Source organism: Trichechus manatus, unplaced genomic scaffold, assembly GCF_000243295.1.
Source record: "Trichechus manatus latirostris isolate Lorelei unplaced genomic scaffold, TriManLat1.0 scaffold00027, whole genome shotgun sequence".
In the NCBI taxonomy this organism is placed as follows: Eukaryota; Metazoa; Chordata; class Mammalia; order Sirenia; family Trichechidae; genus Trichechus; species Trichechus manatus.
Window position 1 is genome coordinate 14,718,603 of NW_004443963.1, and position 15,766 is coordinate 14,734,368.

General features: G+C 51.1%; 1 protein-coding gene across 1 annotated transcript in view; it reads right to left on the minus strand.

Annotated features, from left to right (window-relative positions):
* Positions 1-14: 14 nt before the first annotated feature.
* CACNG2 (calcium voltage-gated channel auxiliary subunit gamma 2) overlaps positions 15-15,766 on the minus strand; it is a 146,282-nt gene continuing 130,530 nt past the window's right edge. The window contains exons 3-4 of the mRNA XM_004373818.2: positions 2,404-2,544; positions 15-579 (exon numbers count right to left, since the gene is read on the minus strand). Coding sequence (XP_004373875.1) covers positions 44-579; positions 2,404-2,544 — 677 coding nt within the window. The 3' untranslated portion in view covers positions 15-43. The remainder of the gene's footprint in view (positions 580-2,403; positions 2,545-15,766) is intronic.

Sequence of the window (15,766 nt, forward strand, 5' to 3'; positions counted from 1 at the left end):
CCACCCGGCGCCGGCGCGGGCGCGGGCGCGGCCCCGGCGGGCTTCATACGGGGGTGGTCCGGCGGTTGGCTGTGTTGGTGTGGAGAGAGTCCTTGTTCTCCTTCTGGATACAGTTGTGAACTTGGAGGAAGCTGTTATCCCTGTCGGAGTTGTAGGTGGCGGTGGGCGTGGTGGCGGCCTTCAGGGGGTCCCTGCTGAGGGTGTACATGGAGATCTCCGTGGACGGCAGGGTGTTGAAGCCCTTGATGCCCACGGGGGAGGCGTCCCTGGAGTGTGAGGGCTCGGTGGAGCGGGAGCTGGAGCGGCTGCGGCGCTGGTAGCGGTAGCGGTAGCTGGGGATGCGGGTGATGGCGGAGGCCTGGAGGTAGTCCGTGGCGCGAGCGGTGGCCCGCAGCTGTTTGTGCCGATCGATAAACATGTGGACGGCCAGCACTCCCACCATCTCGGCAATGATGAAGGACAGGGCCCCGAAGTAGAAGGACCAGCCGTACGAGTAACTATTCTTTTTGGAGTCGCTCTTGGAGGGGTCTCCGGCATTGGCAGATATGTACACTATGATGCCAATGATGTTACTCAGACCTGCGGGGTACAGGGTGGGCACGGAGGGTGGGGCAGGGCAGAGAGAAAGCCAGTTAGTGCCTGGGGAAGACGTCAGGCACTGGGCGGGACCAAAGATGGAGGCAGATGGGGGCAGGTGAATGAGCCTTTCCTGTCCAGTGTTTTCATGGTGAACGGCCGGGCTGGTACAGAGTGACACAGGCGTGCGTCACCTTAAATATTTTATCATTCCACTTAGAGAAAGCCACAAAGGGGAGAGAGGAGAGAAGAGAGAGGCCTTCTATAATGTGCTGAGTGATAATAGTCATATCAAGGAATAATAATAATAGCTATTATTTATTGAGGAGCCCTGGTGGTGCAATGGTTAAGCGCTTGGCCGCTAACTGAAAGGCTGGTGGTTTGAACCCGCCAGCTGATCCTCGGGAGAAAAGACCTGGCTATCTGCTTCCATAAAGATTAAAAACAAACAAACAAAAAAAACACCAAATTCACTGCTCTTGAGTGGATTCTGACTCATAGCGACCTCAAAGGGTTTCCAAGGGTGTAAATCTTTACAGAAGCAGATCTCCATATTTTTCTCCCAAGGAGCCGCTGGTGGTTTCAAACCAGTGACCTTTTGGTTAGCAGCTGAGCACTTTAACCACTCCGCCACCAGGGCCTAGGAAACCCTGTGGAGCAGTTCTGCTCTGTCCTATGAGGTCGTTATGAGTCAGAATTGACTCCATGGCACACAACAACATTGTTTATTGAGCTTTCGCTACCTGCCTTCGCTGTGCTAAGTGCTTTTCCAGCAGCTTATAGATATGGAAACAGAAGCACAGAGAGGTTCAGTAACTTGCTCAAGCCACACCGGGATTTGAACCTGGTATAGCAGAGGAGTTAAGCCTGGTTTCTGGAGCCAAACTGCCTAGATCCAGCCCGTGATAGCTGTGTGTGTGGCCTTTGGTGAGTTAGCTTAACCTTTAGTCTGCATTTCTGGATCTGTAAAATGGGAATAATGTTAGGACTGCTCCTGTAGGACCATAAAAAACCCAAACCCATCGCTGTCAAGTCGATTCCGACTCATAGCGACCCTACAGGACAGAGTAGAACCCATAGGGTTTCCATGGCGGTAATCTTTACGGAAGCAGACTGCCACATCTTTCTCCCGAGAAGTGGCTGGTGGGTTCTAACCGCCAACCTTTTGGTTAGCAGCTGAGTGCTTTAACCACTGTGCCACCAGGGCTCCTGTAGGGCCATGGAGAGGGTTAAATGAGTTAATACACATGGACTCTCTGAGAGTCTGGGATGTGGTGGGTGTTACTTAAATGTTAGCCTTTCTTACTAAGTGGCTCATGCTACAGCCCGTGTTTTCTGACATCTGAGGCAGGTGTGACTTGTCAGGTAACTGGGCTCAGAAATCTGGTTTTGGGTACCGGCCTGCTCCTACCCAGGCGCGGAAGTGAAGGGAGAGCTCTTCCTTGGTTTCTAGGATAGAGCCAGGCATCTTGAAGGGGCCCCACCTGGCTGTCCCTGCTCCATGTTCCCCCCTCCAGCCTCATTGAAGGTTTACTGTTCCCTGGAGGGGAGAGGGAAAGCGGGGATAGGCCATGGGAGGGACCTGAGATTTTGGCCCTTTTCCAAGTAGCAGGAAGAAGATGGGACATTGGGCCAAGGACTGGGGTCAGGGGATGTTACTGGAGTGGAGGGCTCAGTGAGGGGCTCGGTGTGGTTATGGGGCAGGAGCCCCAACACAGCCTTCCTTTGGGGCATGACCTGTTGGGAGCCCTGGAGCTTCCCCTTCTCCCTCCCCTTCCTTCGCTCTCTGCTGGTCCTCCTAGCCATTGAGCTCCCAGTGCCCATTACCTGCAGACACAAAGAAGATGCCGGCACTCAGGATGATGTTGTGTCGAGTCTTGTAGAACTCGCTGGCTGCGATGCAGAGTCCACCCATGAAAAGCAGAATCACACTCAGGATAGGGAAGATGCTTGAGGCCCTCACGGCCCCTGTGGAACATGGAGGGTCAGGGAGAGAAAGAACAGCATGGCCGTGAGCCTGGAGGGTGCAGGGGGAGGCAAGAGAAGTCTACGAGCGGTCCACGGTAGAGGGGGTTTTGTGGACACAGGCTCAGAGTCCGGTTGCTTCGCAATAATACTAGGAATGGAAGAGGAGAGAGCAAGCCACTGCCCAGCTCACAGCCCTCCAGGGCCTCCTCACTGCCTTCAGGACCAAAACTAGACACCTGACCTCAGCATATAGCCCTGTGTGACTTGGCCTCTGCCTGCCCGCCAGCTTCATGTGCTTGGTCTTCATGCCCTCTCCACCTCCAACAGCCAACTCCCCATGACACAGGGCACCTTATTTCATGCTCTGACTTTTAGCACATAGAGCTTTCTTACTGGAATGTCTTTCCTGTACTTCTTCACTCAGCAAACTTCTGTTCATCCATCAAAGCCCATCTGAAAGTCCCCACCTCTGTGGAGCCTTCCCTGACTTTTCTAGGCAAAGTTACTAGCTCCCTTTTCTGCACTTTGGGGCACGTGGGGCACATTGAGAGGTGATGTGTCACATATAGTGGTGACGTGGAACTGCACAGCCTGGATTTGACTCCGGCTCTGGCGTCTATTAGCTGTGTAAGTTTGAGTGAGTGCCTTAGTTTCGTCATCTGTAACACAGGGATGGGAATAGTGCCTGCCTCCTACGATGCTTGTGAGGATTAAACGAGTTGATTCAGGCAATGGACTTAGATCAGTTTCTGGGCCATTTGGTAAACAACCAATAAATGACAGTTATTATAACAAATATCTGTTTATACAGGTGCTTCCCCCCACCATGAAGGGGGTCCTGTGAGGGGAAGGACTCTGGCTTTTTCTTTCTTAAATTATTTCTCTTCATTCCCTCCATCCCCAGCACCTCAATCCCCAGCCAAGGACAAGGACATAGCAGGTCCCTGATACAAGCTCATCGAGGAATGAATATGGTGAAGTGGTCCTGAGAGAGGAAGAAGCAGACACGCTGGAAAGGAAAGAGAAAGGAAAAAAAAAAAAAACAAAAAACCCCCAAACACAAACCAAAGCAAAACCCCTCAGGAGGAGGTAAGAAGGAAGAACTGACAACAGGGCAGGAGAAGAAAAGCGTATTTTCATGGAAAGGGATAATTGGACAGAGGGTGAGGGTGGCAGCTCCTGTGGGCAAGCGGGAGGAAGAGGGACCTCGCTGGCTGAGGGCAGAGGGCAGGTGGTGGGCCCAGCGGGGCTGGGGGCATGTGTGTGGGTGTGCGGGGGGAGCTGCATTGTAATCAGGACCCAGAGGTCAGAAACAAAGTGTCTCTAGAACGTGAAGTATTTTTTCTGTCCAAATTCGAATAGGCAGCAAAGGACCACAAAACCCCAACCCCATGTCCTGGGAGCTGTGAGCAGCACGAGGCAGGGCACGCCCGAGGCGAGGGTGAGGGAAAAGAAGGTTCTCTTTAACTGTTTTGGTTGCTTAACAACTTCTAAGGAAGCTGAGTCCTGCTACCAAGGGGCCCGTGGGCGAGCACAGGGATTGGCTGGGGCTGCGTTTAGGGCGTGAAGACCCTCCTTGTAGAGCCCCCTTCAAGGTAGACTTTACTGAAGATTCACAGAGGGGAATTGCCCCTTTTGGTGGCAATGTAGCCGAGAAGGATCTGTGCAGAGGAGACTTTTCTAAGAGGATTCCAGGCAATTTGCTGTGACATGTGTGATGTAAGCACCCTTTCTCTGTCCCCTCCATGAATCTTCCATTCTTCCGTCAAGTCTTCACTGCTCACTAATGCCATTGCAGTAGGGGATCATTTGGGTGGGCACTTGAAGAAGGGCTGAACTTTGTATCTATGGGGGCATGGGGCAGATCCGAGCTGCACCTGTGGAAGCAGAAGCCAGAGGAGGAGGGGGTGGGAGATAGCTGTGTCACTCTGCAATCTCAGCACCCCTCTCTCTCCAGCCCTGGGCAGGGATGGGGCGAAAGGTCCACCAAGGGGCTGCCACTGCCCCAGACCAGACCTAAGTGAGGGTGTTCTCTCCCTGCAAATCATTTCCTAAGATAATGCAAAGTATCTCCAACTCAATCCTCCAGCCCAACACACCCATATCCATGCATGCTCACACATGTGCACACACACACACACCCATGCATGCTCATGCACACACGTGTACCCACACGTACACACCCACACCCATGCACACTCATGCACACACACATGCACACACACATGCACACACACCCACACCCACATTCATGGATGCTCATGTGCACGCATATGCAGACACCTGCACCATCATGCTCATGCACACTCGTACACACACACGTACACACGAACACACCCTCACACATGCATGTACATGCACACTACATACCACCTTAATTCTCATCTTTATAGGCACACGGAGATGGTGAAGGCTTACTGAAGACTCAGAAGAGACATAATATTTTGTTAAGCACTGTGCTGCTTGTTGTATAATTATATAATTTAAACCTTGTAATAGCCCTGCTGGGGTGTTTTTTGTCCCATTTTACAGATGAGAAAACTGAGGTTCAGAGAGGTGAAGTAAGTTGCCCATGGCCACCTAGCTAGTGAGTAGGATTCAAACCCAGACTGGCCCCACTTGAGGGCCACTCTGTACTCTCCCTGGAGCCCTGGTGGTGCAGTGGTTAAGAGCTCAGCTGCTAACCAAAAGATCGGCGGTTTGAATCCACCAGCCACTCCTTAGAAACCCTATGGGGTAGTTCTACTTTGTCCTATAGGATCGCTATGAGTCAGAATTGACTCGACGGCAATGGGTTTGGTTTTGGTTTGGTACTCTCCCTACGTGGCTTCCAAGGAGCCTCGGGAGGGTGCTGCAGGGTCCAAAAAGGTGGTTTTGGGTCCCAGCTGTGCCGTTCACTTGCTGTCTGACCAAGGTAGATGCCATGCCCTCTCCAACCCTTGGTATTCCCATGTGTAAAATGGAGGTGTGTGGACCGTTAGATGATTTCTAATGGTCTGCTCTTTGTATGTTGGTAGGATTCCTGGCCAGCTGGAAAGGGGAATGATAGCATAAAGAGAGAGAGCAGAGATGATGGTTTCTAAGGGGCAGTGACAGCTGCTCAGATGAGCAGAGCTGAGGAAAGACTCTGGTCTTTCTCTCCAAAAAAGTGCCTGTATCTGGGGCTGGACTGCACCATCTCTCTCTGGGTGGGGCGGCCCTCAAAACAAATGGCCTCATGGGGGCCCAGTTTGCTGTGGGATCCCAGATGCCCCAACTCAGCCTTCCTGCCACAGAGGGAAAAGGAGCGCCAGCCATGGAAGGAGCTGGGATGCTGTGTGTGTGTCCACGTGTGTATGTGCACGTGTGTGCCCATGTGCGAGCACATGCATGTGTGTACATGGGCGTGTGTGTGTGCAATGAGAGCTCAGACATGTGCATACAAGATAGAGGGAGACAGGAGAGAGAGGGCTGCTGAGTTGCAGCCAACGGAGAGCAATGTGAAGGAAACAGAACCACTTCAGAAGATACCAGAGCAGCTTATGATATGCTCTAAATACCAGCAGCCAGCGGGGAATTCCAGCAGGAGCCTCTCAGCCCAGCAGAGCCAACCCAAATACCAGCCTCCCTAGGAAGAGGCCTCTTTGCCCAGAAAGAAGGGGATGGGGGCAGGCAGTAAACCCAGCAACCCACCTAGGAAGGCTGGAGTTTGCCGGGCCCAGACCCAGGCTGGGAAGGAAACTGCTTTAAGAGCCAGTGGGACACCTCCTGTATTCAAGAAGTCTCGTGAAGGTGGTTTTTCTGGTTGGGCAGTCTCACAGACAGAATGGGGACTCTAGTTAGTCACACCTGAGTTCGAATCCTGACTTTGTCACTCATTCACTGCATGACCTTGGGCAAGGGTCTTTTTCTCTGAGTCTCAGTTTCCCCATCCTGTAAAATAGGAAAAGTAATAATTATTTCCAACTCTCAGAAATGTCATAAGATCTTACTGCTTGAAGTGCAGTCCCTGGACTGGTGGCATTGGCCTCGTCCCGGAGCTTATTAGGAATGCAGATTCTCAGGCCCCGCCTGGACCCACCACATCAGAATCTGCATTTTAACAAGATCCCCAAGTGATTTGTGTGAACATGAAAGACTGAGAAGCACTGTTATAAGGATTAAATTGGATACTATCTGGACTGTGTCTGACACTAGAAGGTGTTCAATAAAAGGTAGCAATTGTTATTATTTCTGATGTCCCCCACCCCTTCAGCCTAGCCACAACTTCCCCATGAATTCTCCTGACCTCCCACTCAGCCCAGTGTGGTCTTAGTGCTAAAATCCATCACGAGGAGCAGGAAATGTCTGATTGATTGAACATGTAGTCATGGAACAAATACTTATTAATCTGCTGTTGTGAGCTGCTGTTGAGTCAGGCCCTGACTCATGGCGACCCCACACGCAATGAAACAAAATGCTACCTGGCCCTGCGCCATCCCCACAATCAGTTGCAGATTTAGCCATTGTGATCCATAGAGCTTTCACTGGCTGATTTTTGGAAGTAGATTGCCAGGCCTTTCTTCCTAGTCTATCTTCATCTGGAAGCTCTGCTGAAACCTGTTCAGCGTCATAGCAACATGCAAGCTTCCACTGACAGATGGGTATTGGTTGCACATCAGGTGCCTTGGCTGGGAATTGAACCTGGGTCTCCTGAATGGAAGGCAAGAATTCTACCACTGAACTGCTGCCCGTATATGTAAGGAACTACATCATACTTATAAGCGTGCATGCCAGATCCAGTTTGAAGGGTTTTACATGGATTAACCCTTTTCATCTTCATACCAACCCCATGAAGCTGTGGGCCTTGGCTTCAAGGAGCTTATAAATACCTAAAGCAGGGATTGGCCAGTTTTTTCTGTAAAGGAACAGATAGTAAGTATTTTTGACTTTGTGGACCTGCCACAACTACTCAACTTTGCTGTTGTAACAGGAAATCAGCTGTGGCCAGTATGTGAACAAATGAGCATGGTTGGGTTCCAATAAAACTTTATTCACAAAAAACAGACCACAGGTTGTATTTGGCCTGCTGGCTGTAGTTTAGCCCCTGGGTGAGAGTACAATACATTGTGTTGGGGAAATGCTGTAAGGTCCAGATGGGGAGATGCTTTGCTACCGACTAGCTGTGACACCAGTGAGCAAACATAGACTGAATTCCCGCTATTGTGACACATTCCAGACTGGGTATGGGAGATAGAAAACAACCAAAAAAAAAAACCCAAACAAACAAACCATTTGCTGTTGATTCCAACTCATGGTGACCCCATGTGTGTCAGAGTAGAACTGTGATCCATAGGGTTTTCAAGGGCTGCTTTTTTTGGAAGTAGATCACCAGGCCTTTCTTCTGAGGTGCCTCTGGGTGGACTTGAACTGGTAATCTTTTGGTTAGCAGGTGAGCATGTTAACCATTTGCACCACCTTGGGGTGCAAAACTAGGCCTGGTCCATGTCTTTATAGAGCTTAAGTTCTCATGAGGGAGATATATATTATCTGATAATAACACAAATAAGTGTGTAATTACCAACCAGGACTAAGTGCTGGGAAGGAAAGGTGCCCATGTGGCACCATGAGTGCAGGTGACAGGCTAATGTCAGGTGTAGATGGTTAATGTCTGTCTTAGTGTATGTTGGGCAGTATTCTAAGCACTATACAAATATTAATTCTCCTTGCAACTCTACGAAGTAAGTAATTATCCCCATTATACAGAGACTCAAACTGAGGCACAGAGAAGTAGTTTTTTGCCTAAGGTCATCCTCATTGAGGAAATGGAGGACCTGGGTTTGTGAACTCAGGCAGTCTGACTCTAGCACCTGAGTGTCTAACCACTGCACTCCCCTGCTTCCAGGCCCTATACTTCACTACCTCCTAGGAGCACCCAACCTCGTGTGGGGGTCAGGGAAAGTGTCTGGGAGGAAGTGATGTTGGAGCTAACATCTGATGGCTAAGGAGAAGACATTAATTAGGCAGAATAGAGGCACAGGGTAGAGAGTGTCACAGATGAGCAAAGGCTGGAGGAAGCATGGCTTGGTCGGGGAATGAGAGAAGGCAAAGAGCTGATGGAAAGGCTAAGGAAGCACTAAGGAAGATGAGGCAAGCAAGGGCCAGGCCACGCAAGGCTTCACGGGCCTGGTGGATCACGCTTAAAGAGCTTACCTTTATCTAAGATCAATGGGAAACATTAAAGGGCTTGAAGCAGGAAGGGATGCCATGATCTGATTTGCATCTTAAGAAGCTAATGGATTGAGGGGGTCAAGGGTGGCCACACGGAACCTGTAAGAAGGCTATTGCGGTTGACCAGACAAGAGAGGATGGTGGCTTGTGGCATGGACAGAGGTGGATGGATGGATATCGGTGGGGAAGAGGGCAGCATCAAGGATAACTTCTAGGTTTTGGACTTGCTGGCTGGATGGACGAAGCTATTTATGGAGACTGGGAGAGGACCAAGGCTAAGGGGGCAGCAACAATGGAGGAAGATGAAGGTTTGATTTGGGACATACTGAGTGTGAGATGCTTTGGAGACAGGTAAGTGGAGTGCGCTGGGGCCATTGGATGTGCAGGTTTAGAGCACAGACATGCTGTCTGGCTGAAGCTATAAACGTGGGAGTCGTAGACCCAGAGGTGGGCGAAGGAGAGTTCGCCCACGGGAGAGTAGAGTGCATAGGCCTGAGGCTTGGGGATCCCCAATGTTCAGACAGTCTCCGACTTGAGAAGACCTTGGGCAAGTCACTTAGTTTCCCTGGACCTACATTTCCTTGTCTGTAAAATGGGCATGAAAATCCTGCCTCAGTCTACCTTACAGGGTCGCAGTGATTCAGTAAGAAGAGTGTGGAAGCTTTTGATAACTGCAGAGTGTTGGTAAACTGTGATGAATACATTGTTTCCCATGCTGGTGACAGAAAGGAAGAGTGTTATCCTGCCCAGGAGGGAGGCGATGGCTTGCTGAGGTCACCAGGGAAGGTCTTCTGGAGGGGGCAGCCTGTGATGGAAATTCCTTGCTAATGTTCTTCTTGACCAAGCTCCATAGATAAGTCATTTCATGCTCTAGTCTCCAGTGGGCCCAGCACCTGTGGCTGTCCTGCTGTGAGATCATACTTCACTGTGGGCACAGCAGGTGGATGGGCAGGAGGATGGGTAGGGTGGTGGTCAACCACCAGTGGGGGTTGGGGGCAGGATGTGAAGATAGTGGGAGGTCAGGAGACCCAGGCCTGGTCCTCACTCTGTGCCTAGCTCTCTCCAGGGGACCCAAGCATGTCCTTCCCCTCCTCTGGGCCTCAGATCTGCTCTCTGATGAGGTTGGACTAGATGATCTCTAAGGTCCTATCCATCTGTGTTGGTCTGCTGCTTCCCAGCACCTTCCCTTGGGGCCTACTCAGCCAGGCCAGGTCACCATCTTGCCCCTTCCCTGCTCTTGTAGAGGTCTTTAATCAAAATAGTCATCATAATCACGTACAGAGAAGGAAGGCTCCCTATTTTCTGGGCACAGTGCTAAGCTCTTTATGTATGTCATCCCATTTGGGATTTGATTCATTCTAATGGAATACAGTCACAGATATGCGGGGATGGGAGGAGCTTCTAGGCTCTTGGGCATCTCTCCCTCCATCCTCTTTCCACACTGTGCTCGATGGTGCAGCCAATGGCTGTGAAAAAAGGTTGGGCTGCAAAAAATGCATGTGTGAATGTGTGTGAGAGAGAGGGGAGAAGGGAGAGGGAAGGAGAGAACAGAGGAGAGACAGCATGTGCCTGAGAGCACACGTGAGAGCACAGAGAACAGAGGAGAGTATGTGTGTGTGTGTAAGTGTGTGTGTGAGAGAGAAAAGAGAGAACAGAGAAGGAGAAGGAGAGAGAGAGGAGGGACGAGGGGAGAGGAGGAACGAAAGGGGAGTGGTGGAGAGAGAGAGAAGGTGTTACCGGAGAAGACAGAAAGACTTTGAAGAAGAAAGTGAAAGAAGAAAAAGAAAGTAGTAGACAAGAGGACAAGAGAGAAGTCGAGAGTGGTGGTTAGGAGCACGGGCTGCAGATGCAGACTGCCTGGGCCCCCGTCCTGGCTCCCATGGACTGGCTGTGCGGCCTCTGTGCCTCACCTTCCCCACCTGTACAATGAGGAAGCTGGCAATGCCTGCTTCATTGGGTTGTTGTGATGATTCATGTATGAATTGTGAGGTCTGACGCAGGGTGCATGCAATGTCTTAGAAAGTGTACTGCGCTGGGCTAAGTCATTTTCCCTCTCTGGGCCTCAGTTTTCTCATCTGTAAAATGGGGGGGGGGTGAGGCTGCGTGACCTCAAGGGCGCATCTAGGCCCAGCATTTCTGGAGCTGGGATGATGTATCACCTAGCTGTCAAGCATTCACTAAATGTTAGCTGTCTATAAACCAAAAAAAAAAAAAAAAACAAAAACCAAACCCATTGCCGTTGAGTTGATTCTAACTCATAGCGACCCTATAAGACAGAGTAGAACTGTCCCATAGGGTTTCCAAGGAGCGCCTGGTGGATTCGAACTGCTGACCTCTTGGTTAGCAGCTGTAGCTCTTAACCACTACACCAGCAGCGTTTCCTTGCTATCTATAAGGATATACAAAAAGAATCTTGGAGCCCAGGGAGCAGTTTTTGGGAGCATCATTTGTGCACAGTGCCAGACGTGTCCCCATTTCCTGCTGTCTGTAGGACTGGTGATCGTTTGACAAGCTCGGAGGAGAGACTGCCCCGGTGCATCCTGTGCTACCTGGCCTCCCTGTGCCTCAGTTTCCTCCTCTGCCGTCTGGAGGTAATAAGTGCCCCTCGGTCATAGGACTGCTTTGAGGGATGACTAAGTAAACACATTTTAATTAAGCAATGAGCACCAGGAAAAGTTAGTGATCATCATAGTAGAGCAGATTGTTGCTGCTCCTCACGGGGCCTTGGCTTACCTATATTGGTGTTTATTAAAGGGCTGGTTATGACTCATTCCTGGGTCATGAAATCAGTATAGTGGTTGCAACCAGCACTTAAAAAAAAAAAAAGCAATAGAATAGAGCAGAAACCGTGGACAAGTGTGGCGTGCACTAACGCAGGCACAGTTGTGTGAATGTTTGCTTTGGTGACATGGGTGTGAGTACCCAGTTGCAGCTTAGGATGTTTCCTACCTATTGGATGTGGTCCACACAGTTTTTGCCACACTGACGTGATGACCGCTGTGTGGAACTGTCTCTCAGAACCACCCCTTAGGACAGTTTTGCTAGAAGAGAGTCTCCTACCTGGTCTCTCTGCTCCTGCCCAGTCAGCTCTCCAGCAGAAGCGAGAGTGGCAAAGCCAGCGTGTTTGTCAGATCACACCCTGCCTCTGCTAGCATTCTCCCATGGCCCCAGCTCAGAGTAAAGTTGAGGCCCCAGGGCTGGCCTTCTACCCACCTGCTGGCTTGCTTGGCTGAGCCACATGGCCTCTGGCTGCTCCTGAGCATGCCAGCCACAGAGGCTTTGCACTGGCTGTTCCCTCTGCCTGGAATGCTCTTCCCAGGATATCATCCCTGCTCCTTCACCCACTTCTGGTCTCTGCTCAAATGCTGCCTTCTCAGTGAGCACGTTTCTGTCTACCCTATTGAAAACTTCAGAGTCGGTTAAGTGCTGGGCTACTAGCCAAAAATTTGGTGATTTGAACTCACCCAGAGGCACCTCAGAAGACGGGCCTGGCGATCTGCTTCCAAAAGGTCACAGTCTTGAAAATCCTATGGGGCAGTTCTACTCTGCACACATGGGGTCACCATGAGTCAGAATGGACTCCACTCCACCACAACTAACAACAAGCAACACTGAAAACCAAAACCCTCCTCTGCCTCTGTCCCTTCCTGCTTGGTTTTTATCCTGTGCACTTGTCACTGTGCAACATATGAGGCAACAATAAGCAACAATAGTAGCTAATGCTCACTGACTGCTTACTCTGCTCCAGGCATGGTACTGCAGCCTCATCACAACCCAAGGGAGATAACAATGACCATCCTCCCCATTATGAGGAAACCGATGTCCAGCGAGGTTAACCAGGAGGGGACAGAGCCAGACTTGAACCCCGGCAGCATGTGCCAAAGCCCGCCACCATGTTCTCCTGCCTCCTACTGGCAGCCAAGTCCTGTAAATTTACCCCCAAGGAACCTGCACATGGGTCCTCTGGCCTTGGCTGCTTTCCTGATAGGTGTCTGCTCCCTATACCCCAGGAAGCTCTCCTGCTGCCTATTCTTGCTCTCGGGTGACCAGTGAATCTCTGTGACAGTGTCAGCTCCTAGTTCAAGAGTCATCAGGGGTGGCCTCTCTTCTGGGCGATTGGCTCTGTCCAGAGCCCCCCCCCGCCCACCTTCATGGCTGGCTCTGGGAGAAGGGCGCGGTCTGGTGAGCGAGTGTGCCTGTGTGACATGCAGGTGTCAGTCCCTTCCCCTTCCTCAGAGGGAGAGCAGCCAACCCTGGGCTATCTACCAACCTCCAGCCCCAGCTTCCGAATGTGGACTGCAGAGCGCCTGACTCAACCTGCAGTCCTGGACACCGAGTAGCTGCAATACAGTGGATTTTGGTGTCTAGCACACAGTAGGTGCTCAATAAATGTCTGTGGAAGGGAACTAAATTCCTCTGAATCTTCTTCCCTGATGCCAAATCACATTGGGACATCTGGGAAACACTGACTCCCATCTCTTGGACACAACAAACATACACACACACACACAACATGCAGAGACCCACATACACACAGACACGTGCAAACACACAGGCGCTTACACCTTCAAAGGGACAGACAGACGCACGGACACACAGGTACCAGAAGACACGACACAACACAGACTCATGCCCTCACGCACAAAGACGGACACACAGACGCACCGACACACACTGACATTCATACGAAGTCACACTCTGGTCACCACCGCCTCTGTTCTTCACCATATGCCTCACACTTGGGCAATGAGGGATGAGGACACGGAGGCTGCCACAGCAGACACAGCCAATGGGCCCACAGTGCTGGTTGGGAAAAACAGTTGTGGTCATCATTCATTACTGGGTAGTGATAGGAGGGGCAAGGTCCCTACTAGCTGCACCTTGAGGGGGCCCAGATGTTGGGAGGCCCAGGGTGGTAACCAGGGGCTCTATAGGCTGTTCTACTTGTCGCTAGGGAGCCCTCTGGACTCTGATTCAGGAGAGGCTGCAGGACTCCTGAGATACTCATAGGGATTTGGGAGTAAGATCGTTCATTCATCCCATAGGATACTAATTGGGTGCTTTGTCTATGCCAGGTCCTCCAGGAGGTTCTAGACAATGCCTGAAGCTTGGCCTGCTGGCTTCAGAGTAAATGACTCCCACCTTCTTTGTCACCCCAGTTGTTGAGCTCTGGGCCCTGGTCTAGCCAGGCCCTTGTGACATTTTCTCTCCTCCCTCTCTGCTCTAGATCAGCAGCCTAGCTGGTGTCACAAGGATGGCAGGAGTTGCTCAGGCCACCTCACTGGCCACTCCTCCGCAGCCTCCTTTCCTGCTGCCTCCTCCTCTTCCTGGCCTCTAAGCCAGGGTGTCCTGGGGCTCAGGTCCTAGGGTCAGGAACTCTTCTTCTCTCTCTGCACTCTGCTCCCTTGGTGATTGCTTTGAGGCTCGTGACTTTAAATGTCATCACATGCTGACAACTTGCCAAATCGTATCCCAACCAGAGCCTCTCCTATGAACCCCAGACTCCAGTCCCTGACTGAGCACTCCTGTCTCCCCCAGGAAGTCCACGGCATTTCCAACATAATGTGGCCAACACTGACCGTCAGATCCTCCTCCAACCCCAACCTGGTCTTCCCACAGCCACAAACCTTGGAGTTATCCTTGATTGCTTCCTTTCTCTCCAAATCCACATGCAAATGCAGCCCTTCAGAAAATCCTGTACACAGTCCCTTCCCTTTGAAATATATTCAATCCGACCCCTTCCCACCACCTCCACTGCAGCCACCATCACCTCTTGTCTGGATTATTGCTACAAGTTCTTAACTGTTTTGTCTGCTTCTGCCCTTGTCCTCTTTCAGTCTATTATCAACATAACAACCAGAGGGACCTGTTAAAATGTGAGATGGTGTCTGTCCTCTGCTCAAACCCTTCGATAACCTCTTACCTTTATCAGAGCAAACACCAAAGTCCTTGCTTCAGCCCACGGGATCCCCAGGGCCTCTCTGCACTTACTCTTCCTCCGACCCCCCTTGCTCACTCTGCTCTTGTCTTACTGGCCTCAGTCCTGTTCCTCAAACACTCCAGGCACACTCCTGCCTCAGGGCTTTTGCACATGCTGTTCCCTCCACCTGGAGCTCTCTTCCTGCCTATATCCACACGGCCCACTCTCACCATCTCAGGTCTTTGCTCAGACTTCACAGGGAGGACTTTCTGGGTCCTGCCCCCACTCCAGCATTCCCTATCCCCTTGTCCTGATTTATTTTCTCCATGCCGCTTATCAGTTTAACACACTATATAGTTGACATATTGATTTCATTCATTGTAGAATGAATGCCACGTGGGCAATGTCTTTGCTTTGTCTGCTGCTGTAGCCTCAGCTCCTAGAAGAGGGCCTGGCATACAGTAGGCACTCCATAAAGATTTGTGTAATGTGTGAATGGCTCACACTCGCAAATGAAGGAAGAAGCCACACTTGCTTCACAGTCCCTGTGACTTCACTGGTGGTTCAAGGGGCCCCAGGAATGTACATTCCTGGTGTAGCTAGGTTTGGTCCAGTGGTTTTGTGCTACCAGTTGCCATGGAGTTGACTCCAGCTCATGGCAACCCCATGTATGTCAGAGTAGAACTGTGTTCGATGGGGTTTGCAATGGCTGATTTTTCAGTAGTAGACCGCCAGGCCTTTCTTCCAAGGTGCATCTGGATGGACTCGAACTGCCAACCTTTTTAGTTAGCAGCTGAGCATTTTAACCGTTTGCACCACCCAGGGACTCTGTGGTCCTGTGCAGTACTTCACATCCAGTGAGATTGGGTTCAGGAATAACCTGGAGGCCAGTAACGATGGGGACAAGGCACGGGCTGTGCCCCACCCAGCTCACTCCTCTGCTTTCTTGGGAAGAAAGGACTCAGGAGCCTTTTGGGAACATGGCCACTGGCCCCGCTTCCCTAGCAGGTGCTCCGTAGTAGACTTTTCAAGATCCCACACTTTGGGAGGAAGAAGAGTGGCTTGGCTGCCCCTTCCATCTCCTCCCATGCCCATTTCAACTCCCGAAACCCA